Source organism: Cupressus sempervirens, chromosome 4 (genome assembly GCF_028749045.1).
Source record: "Cupressus sempervirens isolate cs-2001-9-10 chromosome 4, ASM2874904v1, whole genome shotgun sequence".
Lineage (NCBI taxonomy): Eukaryota > Viridiplantae > Streptophyta > Pinopsida > Cupressales > Cupressaceae > Cupressus > Cupressus sempervirens.
This window is the reverse complement of record NC_143121.1, coordinates 228,896,139-228,907,562: the sequence shown is the minus strand read 5'-3', so window position 1 is coordinate 228,907,562 and position 11,424 is coordinate 228,896,139. Positions and strand designations below refer to the sequence as shown.

Genomic DNA, 11,424 nt, shown 5'->3' with positions numbered 1-11,424 from the left:
TTACTACTGAGTTTAGCAGTGAAGCCACAACCAAGGAATAGAAACTTTGAACAATTTATATGATAAATTGGAAACAATCCCTTTGGCGAATTTTACAAGGGAATCGAAAAAACTCTTAATCCCCTCAAACAACCCCCTCAATAACTTCTCTCACAGACAATCCCTGTGGACTTCTAGCAGTGGGGGCTGACATACCAAACCAATGTCCTTAAAAAAGTAACATGTAAACATAAAAATATCTTTGCCAGTACCAGAGGATCAAACAATTCCCTCGTCTTAAAACAATTCCCACAATGCTTTCCTCCTAAGGCAATCGCCGCATGTACTTCTAGCAGATGGCCTGACAACAATTTGGTACCCTTTGGCAGTGATCTGAAAAAGAAATGACTTCCTCAGCTTTGAGAGATTCGGCACTTCCATAGTGAGTAATCGCCAGGAAAGGATTCTTGGGTTAAAACATATTAGATTATATTAACATCAACGTTTCAGATCACTGAAGTCGACTATCACCAAGATGTATCTTATTTTTATTAAAAAGATATTTAGCCTTGTTAGATAACTATACAAAAAACAAATAAATCCTCAATTGCTCACCGGAATGATAAAAAAACTATTCCATGTTTCTCTAACATCGCTGCTTACAAACTGACCGAAATTTTTCAAGAAATCCTCGTTTACTCTCTGACAAAGATACAAATGAATCCCATGTTTACCTAGCAATCAAACAGGCCAAAATAATTAAAAAATCATTGGGTATTCATATTTTCCAGAATCGCAGACTTTGGATTTGACATGGGCGGGCCCTTGGACCTTCTTTCCAAGTCTGCAAGGTTGAAAGTCACAAGTTTATCCCAATTCCCACCCTCAAAAAGCACTCCAGCCTTTCCATCAGTGACCCTCTGCACAATTCCACAGTACATATGATAAGGGTTCTTGGGATTCTTTACAATTACAATCATACCTGGCATTAGAAGTGGCAATGGCGGCGCCTTGGACTTTGATAAATTCATACTTTCCAATTCAGTGGAACCTGATTGTTTAGATGGAGGTGGATTTTCCTTAAGAAATTTTTGTAAACCCTTTTCACCACCAGGGAAGCCACCAGTCAAACCTTGCATTTCTTTTTCAAAGGCGTTATCCTCAGCAGTAGAAGAAGCAGAAACAATACCTGCGAGGCCTTCCTGCTCATTTTGCTCTTCAGTGGAAAACTTTAAAGGCTGCTCACTTGAATTAGATGGTATTTTCTTTTTGAGCTCTGCTTGAACTCCTTTTTCACCTCCTGCAAGTCCTCTTCCTCCTAGTAGCTCCCAAAGATTGAATTTTGATTCTGCTCTAGTCTTCAATCTGGAAGGCCTAACCTTTGGAGGCCATGCGGTTAAATCCGTTAAATGTCCTGCAAAAATGTGTTTATCATCAAGTGTGAATGTGGGTGTGTGAGAAGCGGATGTTGGGAACCTGAACGGTAAAAGGGACGCCATGATCTATGTCTCAGGTCATCAATAAAATTAAAGAGAGGCTGCTTTAAATGATAGCTATGGAGCACTGAGCAATTACATCGGCCACACGTTTGCTAATCTTGTCTTTGTCTTCGTTTTTCTCTCCGACTACAATTTTCCCTTCATTGTGTAACTCGTTTTGTGGTTAATAACTATTTTCATGTCAATTCGTGAGAGGCGTGGAGAATTCAGAAAGTCTCTCCTCTACGTGACATCCGCACCGCCCTTGGGCGATGCGATTTGCCCCCCTTCTCTCCAAACATGTTAATAGTACATGAGCAAAACTTTATTCGGGTACTCCCCTTGTCAAGACTCAAGGTGTCAGTGTTCTGCATTTTTTCAAATGTGACATCAGAACTCTTAAGGACCTTTTCTCAAGGGTCACCATGAGTTTCACGACTTGAAAAGATATGCAAGTACAGTACCGCCTTATCCATTTAGATCGACAGACTTTTGACCATCTGCTCTCTTCCATTCTTGTGCACTTAATTCACAAAGTGGGGACTCAGTCTGTTCATGACTAGAAGTGGTACCCTGCCACTCCATTTTCCAAATACAAGCCAAATTTGGGATAAAGATGGCTCTCGCCCCATCTTCCGAGGGTGGACACACTCAACCAGAGATGGCATTTGCAATCTTCTATTTCTCAATGGAGAAAACGCTTTGATACCATTTGGAATGTTATAACTAAACCCAAGATTGCTCATTTTGCTTGATGCCTAGCCTTCCAAGGTCTTCCCCTCGGCTCAAACACATTGGGGTTCCTGATCTTAGATACCCCTTTTGTGGACAACCAAAGTCTTTCTTGCATATTTTCTGGTTTTGTAAGCATACTCAAAATTATTGGCACTGGATTCATGATTTTTTCAAGCCATTCAGGCCTGAACCCTTTTCTTGGCATATGATCTTGCTGGGTGATTCCCCCATAATTCCTCGAAAGTTCACCCAGATTTGGCATACCTTCAGGATAGAAATTTGGTTTTCTCCATGGAAAGATAGGAATGATGTTCTTTTCACACAATTTTTTGGATGTTAACATTGCTATGTACACTAAGGCATGCATTTGTAATAATGTAATTATGTAGATTTAGGTGCAAGCTAACAAAGTTGCCCTTGAGGTAGCTCACCTACAAGAGTTGTTGAACCACTGGGCAATGCTCCCTGCACTATTGCTAAAGTTCCTCATGATGCCTCGGCAGATACCTCGACGTTTCGTGGCCACCGTCCTCGGCACCATTCCTCAAGCCGCCACTCACACACCACGCGCTCCCAGGCTTCCCACCACCGCTCTCCCAATGGTGGTGATGGCGGATGGAGGCGCCACTCAACTTCTCCACCTCGTGGTGGCTTTGGTTGGTCCCCGGCACCTCCTCCTGATACTCGTCGGGCACATTCTGGGAAGTGGCCTCACCTGGACTTGGCAATTTCTCATCTGCAGCTAGAGGTTAAAGATGCGGATGTTGCCACTAATCCTCTGGTTACTGCTACTGCTGATGATGGTTGGATTGTTCCCAGCCCACCGCCCAATCCCAGAGATGATTGGCGTTTTCCTGATAAAGATGATCCTCCACCCTCGGCTGGCACTGCTTTGGCAGCCTGAGGTTGCTTTATATATATATTTTTTAATGAATAGTTCATGTTTCCGGCTGTGGCTGTGTTTTTAGTCCAGTTTTGGCCGTGTGAACTCATTCACGGGGTGATCTTGTATCCCTCAACCCCCTTTTTGTGAATTGTATTCTTAGTATATTTTTTTAATAGAAAAGGACTATTCATCAAAAAACAAAAAAAAAAACTTTATTCGGGTTAAAATGACAGGTTGATTTCAAGAGGAACGCAGCTATCATACATTTGATAATGTGGAAAACATAATAAATTTTCTTCAAATTTTGAGTGTATCATATTTAAAATCTGCATCTTTAGCATTCATTCATGAGTTTAGGCTGGTGTCTTTTAAAGAGCACTTTAGTAAAGAGGCACAAATGCAAGGAAATATTTAAAATATCAAAATTATTTTTTAAAAGATTATATTTTTAAGATTCCAAGATAATAACATCTACATCTTATCTTTAAAATCATATAATCAATCAAGTTTTACAAGCTTATTTTAACAGTTTTGTATATATAACATGAGATCTACATCTTATCTCTTGACTATACAAAAGCTAGGAGCTACAAGATAGCAAATAGGATATACAATTAGTTGGTTCAATCAACTTACTAATCATAACAACAAAAAACTTGAAATTTGAAAAAAAAAAAATTGTAAATGTCGGCAAAATTTGATCTTTTAGTGACATTGAAATTGAAGTCTAGTCTAACTTGAATGCATGTTGCAACTAGCATCTTCTTTGAGTCTCTTCTTTAACTGAAAACATCAAAATATGAACTTAAACATAATGTCATAGTAAAAATTTAGAAAATATATTTCATGGTACAATATATGATTAAAAAACACAACTTGACATCTACATTTCCATATATATACAACAAAATGCATTGTATTATAGAGTATGTAATCACATTCTTATGAAGACTACACACAAAACATTGCTTCTGTCCAACATAAGGCATGATTAAAAAATTTCAGCTTCCAATAGATAGCTTGTGATGCAACACTTTCCAAGCCAATATACATGCATTGGTCTTTGCCTTAGACATGCATATATGAGCACTTAAGCTCTTCCATTTGTTTTCTTCAACCTATAGCTCCATTTCTTATTAAATCTAGGATTCAATTTCATTGTGGGCAACAACTTCAAATAGATGATCCTTAAGAAAAGCAAAAAAATGGATATTTCTCAAGCCAAGACTAGTCTTTGCAAAAGTTGCACTAAAGAGATGTACAGAGTTTTATAAGAAGATTTGTAGGAACTCATAATTGGACAAAAATCAAGAACCCCTTGACCTTATTATTCAAACTATAAGTCTTCTTGTTAGATCCCGCTAATTCAACTAGTCAAATGAGATGAAATCCCAAATATTAATGCTAAATTGTTCCACCCGTTTAAGAGATGAAGTGCCAAATATCAGTGCCAAATTGTTCTACCCCTTTTTATAAAGGTAATAAGTTTGTTTAGGAAAGGTAACAACAAGAGGTCGCTCACATAAAATAAACATATTCCACCAAATGGAAGAATGAGGAAAGTTGAAACAATGTTGCGATTAATCATTTCTCCAGATTAAAAACTAACTACTTGTTTCCAAGCTTTCCAAATAGATTACAATTGGAAAGAAGCTTTAAGATGAAAATATGGAGCAATGAAATTCATATAGGACTAACCCATGTTTTTTCATTTGTTATTTATATTAACAAGTGATATTCAGTGATGCACCAAAAATTTCCATTGTTCATCCCTAGACACAACTTTTACTATCTACTCATCAAATAAGAAAAATCGTTGTGTTTTGGTATCCAGTAGACCCATACCACCCTTATCTTTTGGTTGTATATAATGTAACCAAGAAGTGAAACTAAAACTCATTCCCCCCCCACCCAACTAGTTCATAGGAATTGATGATGAGTTTATAAAGAACTTCATAAGCATTTTTGAAAGGGATGAATTTGGCTTAATATGAAAGAGAGAGTGCATATGGATGATTATGAAGCCATCTTAAACAAAGAGGAATTATTTTGGCAACAAAAATCAAGAGAAACATGGCTAGATGTAGGGATAGAAACACAAACTCTTTCACAATAGTACAAAACAATGTAGAATAGCTAACATAATCACTTCCATTTAAAATAAGGACATGGAAAAATAGGAGGGCCCATATGATATTGCAAAAGAGGCAATAAAGTACTTTGAAGGAGTCTTCAATAATAATGGTAACCAAAACCTAGGGGCACAAGAAAGCACATAAAGCTTATATCAAAAAAACAAAACAAAATATTGTTTGGAAAATTTACCTTTGAGGAAGTTAGTATGACCCTTAAGAAAATAATTTTAGATAAATCTTGAGAGTCGAGTGGGTTTCCAACATGTTTCTTTAAAAAATGTCAGGACTTCATTAAGGATGCAGGTAGATGAGGGTTTAGGAGCACATAATTCTAGAAAACTCCTTAGGGAAGTGAATAATACCTTTCTTGCTTGTATCCTGAAAAAGGAGAAATCGGAGACTTTGAAGGAGTACATAGATATTTGTAATACTCTCTATAAATTATTTATTGAGACTATGGCAATGAGAATTCAGAAACTTTTCCCAAATTTGATTAGTGAGGAACAAACAAGGTTTGTACAAGGCAAATCTATCTTCAATGGAGTGATTATTGCCCAAGAGGCCATACATATTGTTCAAAAAAACAAAGAGCCCTATATGTTAATTAAGCTAAATATTACAAAGGCACATGATAGAGTGGATTGGGGCTTTTTGAGGAAATGCATTGAAGCCTTTGGGTTCCCAAAACAGTGGGCGAATTTGATCTTTGAATGCACATCCTCCCCTAAGATATCAATATTGGTAAATGGATGACCCAAAGGCTTTTTTGGAATAAGCATGGGGCTTAGACAAGGGGATTTGATATTCCCTTTCCTTTTTCATCTTAATGGAATAAGTATTAGGAAGATCAATAAACAATGTTAGATATGAGAAGACTATTAAAGGAATAAGGATCACTACCGACCTAGATCAGACAACCCACCAACAATTTGTTGATGATACTATGCTTTATGGACAAAGTTCCATAGAGGAGGCAAAATCATATAAAATAATATTAAGTCAATATACCAGTGCATTAGGTCAAAAGATTGACCCCAAGAAATCTAAAATCTTCTTCTTTAATACTGTTAGAGTAATCAAGTTTTTTCCTATTAATTAAATCATATTGATTTAATTATTAAGTCACTTATTATCTCTAGTTTACTCAAGTTAAACTTTGGGCATATAATAATAAATTTTTTTATTAATTATTATCATGAAACCTAGGTTAGTTAACTATTAGAGTTTTGATCTCCTTTATAAGGATGATCTCTCTTTGTAATAAATTCATTCAATATAATTGCAATTTATTTTTTGCAAATCAAGAATGTTTCATCTATGGATCTGGGAATTCCATCCTCCATAGTTTTTGCTTCTCTCTTTTTGTGGTAGGTTTTTGCATGTAGGTGATTCTTGGGAGTTGTGGGGTTGATCTTTCATCAACTTCAAAAAATACCCATCCTAATCTAGAGCAAAAAAATTGTCAAATTTTAAATTACAAAAGAGAAAGTTTACCTTGTTAATATATTGGTCTCCCTTTAGACAAAGGAGAACATTTGACAAAATTATGGGATCAAATAACAACAAAGATCAAAAGAAAAATGGATTCTTGGAAAGGAAAATGGCTCTCTTCTATGAGTAGAGTAATGATGATACAATTAGCCCTCTTAGTATAACGTATTTATCAATTATCCTGTATTGATCTGCCCAAAAATAGGGAAAAAATCAATAGAGTCTTTGGGACTTTCTTTTGGCAAGGAATAGGGGGAAAGAAAAAAAATTCCCCTATTAGCTTGGAACAAGGTTTGCAAACCAAAAGATGAGGGAGGTGTAGGGATCAGGGACATCAAAATATAAGGTAAAGCTTTACGAGCTAAACTAGTATGGAGAATATACATGAATCCACACCTCAAGTGGGAAAAATCCTAATAAAGAAATATATTAGTAATTTATTGATTCAATCAGCATATTCAGGGAGAAATTGTTGTCTAGAGGATTGAGAATTTGGAACTTCATGATGGATTGTAGGTCCTCCATCTAGGATAGATGAACATAGAGATTGGGGATGGGAAGAAACTCTCTACTAGGAAAACTCTTGGAGAGGATATAGTGCTTTGGAAAAGGATGGTAAACTAGCCCAATTAAGGTTGACACTTGAAGCTAAATGGGGAAAAAGAGTTATAGATTGTGTGACCTTTGGGATGGAGGGAAAGGTTGGAAATGGAAGGATTTTAAGGACGCATGAACCTCCCACCTAAGGAAGTGGAATATTTAAAAAAATCTTATCAAACATGAAAATAACTTTCAATCTTGGCAAGGATAACTTGATATTGGATGGAAGAAAGAAAAGGGAATACAACTTGAAGGAGGGGTATAAATTTCTCAAGTCTATCTAGATGATTAAAAAAACTCCCTTCCAACAACATTTTGTTGGAATAAAGCTTGCGTGCCTAAGACATTATTTTCCACATGCTTAGTTTTAAATAGGAAGGTCCTTACATTAGAAACATTTAATAAAATGGGATTCTAAGGCCCTAGTAGATTTCTGTAGTGCCTCTCCCATTTGACTTTTGTAAGTCGTCCTGATGGATGCAACCTTGATGATCTTTTGTTGTGATGGGATCATGATTGTGACCTTGAGTGGTCTACATCGTTGAGGTGTTTGGATTTATGTTTATGTATCAGTTGCTTTGTTTATGCTTTTGACTGATCTATGAGATTATGATGTGATTTTTGGTTTATTGAGGTCTGTGCCAGTGGTTACCAGGATCGATGTGGTATCATGAGGTTGTTCCATGATTACCTTGAGATGTGTGCAGAGATTGCACTATGTTCTATTACCATGCTCCATTGGACTAGGTTCCTGTAGCAGTGGTTAGTCATGTTTATGACTGTGTTTACTTATGTGTTTTAAATGCCTTTTTAATGCAGAGTAATCAATCATTATTAAATGCTTAAGTAATTAGAATGGATTGTTCTTGTTATATGATTTGGTTATGTGCTGCGGACATTTACCTTGTTTTATTTTGATCTGAGAGATATCTGTTCTTATGTGATGTTTTACATTTGAGATGACCTGAGAGTCAAATGTTACTCTTTGATTCCAGTATAATAGATATTAGACTATTATGATGTTCAGTAAATCATATTGCATTATGATGCCATTTTGAGATGACAGTGTGTTTTATGATGATATCTGGTTATCTGGTATTTGGACATACCTCTGATTTTGTTATGTGATGGATTTAATGCTATAGTTATTTACTTCATTCCTGCGTTGTTATGCTTTATGCAAATGTGAGTGATGTAAATAGATTATTTTAATATAATTAATTAAATGGTTAAATTAGGAGATTTAATGCATGTATTGCTTCAGCTATGTTATTATATGCAATTGCACTTGATCGTGTTGTTTAGTGTGCAGGATTTATATTCCTGGCAGTGGCACATGGAGTTAGTGATTTAGCCATTCATATTTTACTAATGTCGTCCTTATATGGTCGACGTATCTTTAATTAAATGTTTAATTTAAACCTTTTAGTGATTATTAAATCCGAACTCATTTGCATTATGTGATTAGACCAGTAAGCGTGTCTGTGCATTTAGAGGTTTGCATTGTCGTGAAAGTCATTAAGGTGATTTCTGTGTTTTTGGGCTTTCAGGCTTTTTAATTGATTTATTTTAATTTCTGACAGCTTTGCCATAGATGAATTCCTATTTATAGGAATAGCCTGTTTTCGTTTGGGTCGATTCGGGGTTTAACTAGGTTGGCTGGTTATTTGCCCTAATCAATTATTCACTCGAAAAGTAAATAAATATCCAAAGAGGAATTTAATTCCTCACTTCTCACTTTTGAATTGGAAAGTTGGAGAGTAAAACCCAAAATCCTCTTCATGAGGATTTACTATTTTGTTCATTGTGGGAGCTACGGGCATGGGGTCGTCGCGAGGTTGGGCTCGTTGGATCCAGCTCGGGAAAACCTTGGATTGCCGTGATTTTTAGCTACTTCTGTGGGATATTTATTTTATGGTTCAGATTCCCGTTTTGCCCTTTTGGCTGTGAGGTAGGGCTTTCCTGTTTTTTTGTTTTTGCTCCGTTTCAGCTTCTATTTTTGGTAGCCGTTTGTTTAGAGGTTGAGAACTAGTGTTCCTCTCTGTTTTTGTATGTTAGTTCTACCCGGTTGGCCGGGTATGAATATTTCCCTATTTTTCGGGATGAGGGTTTGGATTTTTGCATCATTATGCTAGCCGTTTTTGCATACGGTGTCCGATTTTGTTTATTTTTGGACTTTTGGGGTTTTTGAACCCAAAGGCCAAATGGGTTTTAATTTTGAAGTTTTCCAAATTTTTGGAGTTTTTACCTCGTTTTGCGTGTTGCCCTGTTTTCTCGAGTTTTCTTGGCACAATGTGGGTCGTGGACCTAGATGATCTATTTGGATATCAGTTAGACCACTATTGCACCTTTTTTTGCATTGGGATGCGTGTTGCACCCGTACTCTCGACTTTGTGTTTTTGTTGAGTGATTTGTTACCTGTTATGGTTTCTTTTGGACCTTTGCTTTGTGTAGAATCCATACTCTTGGATTGAGGCTGGTTGAGTGAGTTCATGATGTTTGGTCTTGTTGCATCATTGGGATTCGTGTAGAATCCATACTCTCGGATTGAGGTCGATTGAGTGATTTAATGATGTATGGTTTTATTGGCTTTGGGGTTCCTGTAGAATCTGTCCTTCCCGTGTTGCTTTTAGATGGGTGTTTTCTTTGTAATGTGTTCTCATTCATGTCCTTGTGTTATGATCTTCGTGATGGTGGTGCGCCACACACGAGTACGTGCACGTACATTTGTTGGGTGACTTGCGAGGCCCGATCTTCCATGGATTTGTCGGAAGTTATGATCATTGGGGTTGGGATGGGAGTATGCATGCCCACGGGCACTTGCCGTAGGATGAGCACGGGTAGGGTAGGGTAGCATATAGAGGGGGCTTCTATCTCGCAGCTCGATGATCATGGCATCATGGGTTGGCAGAGGAAGCTTTATATAAGTGATAATTAAATAAAATGTGTGACTGGTAATAAAACTTAAGATAATAAAATGGTATTTTTGTGTATTGGCCTTCCGTTGAGGGAGTTGAGCTACACGGTGTATTGGCCTTCCGTTGAGGGAGTTGAGCTACATAGATCCGAGCTTGGGCTTGTCGATGCCAAGCGACTCTCCATGATGTCAGCCCCTCCTTAGTAGCCTATTGAGTGTTTGACCAGAACTTGTACTCCTTGCATTGTCTTAAGTTCTTGGTTGCAGCCATCATACTGTCTGGCATGAGTGTTAGCCATGAATGTTGTGTTTTATGTGTGTTTGTGGTTGGATCATTATCTCCATCAGCACGGCGGGTGTGGACCTACGGGTGCCACATGGTTGGGAGACATAGCTACCTTCACCACTGCTAGGGATCGGTGTACAGAGACGATCTTTGTCCTAGTGCGATCGTTTTTGGATGTTTTCACTTGGCACTTCGAGTTCTGGAGTATGCTTTCTTATGATTTATGCTTTCATTAGAATGCTTGTATATCATGTTTAGATGATGTTATTTTATTTGGCGCATTCCCTTATTATGAAGTTTAGCATATGATTAGATGATGTGATTTGCTTTAGTAGTATATCTGTTGCTTACTGTTGTGTAGCATGTGATAGGTGATGTTACCTACTATAGGATTATCTTATGCATTATCACTAGCATGTTAGATTTCCTTATGCTTATATTGTTGCATATTTGTAGTAGTGACATCCCTATTACGACAGTACTAATGATTTGGTCGGTGGCATGGGATGTTACGCACGGGGGATGACTAGGATCCACGATGGTCTTATGATGCTATTGACGGTTGGGAGGAACTGCGTACTTAGTTTGGTTGTTCAGTTCACTGCGATGTTTATTTCAGTGTGTTCTTTGCTACTGTAGTTTAGATGGATCGATGTTCTCCTTTCTGTGTTGTTCTTGCACTAGAGTGTTCATTCCTCGAGCCTTTGTGGATCCAGTACTCCCTGGTGTGGAGGTTCTTTGCTCTAATTTTGGTCCTTTTTGCTTCTAGGAGTGTTTTCGTGTTTCTATGGGCGACATTTGTTTAGCATGGTGCGACACTTTAAAAAGTATCGCACGCCCATGCAAACTATGTCGTACGACACTATAAAGTATCGCATTCCTTCTTGAGAAATGTCGTACGACACTGGAAGAGTGTC

General features: G+C 37.4%; 1 protein-coding gene across 1 annotated transcript; it reads right to left on the bottom strand.

Annotated features, from left to right (window-relative positions):
• Positions 1-506: 506 nt before the first annotated feature.
• On the bottom strand, positions 507-1,622 carry NDHS (NAD(P)H-quinone oxidoreductase subunit S). Its single transcript, XM_089824841.1, has one exon. It carries the CDS (start codon positions 1,476-1,478, stop codon positions 747-749), a length of 732 nt encoding a protein of 243 aa, XP_089680967.1. The 5' UTR covers positions 1,479-1,622; the 3' UTR covers positions 507-746.
• Between the last annotated feature and the right edge of the window lie 9,802 nt (positions 1,623-11,424).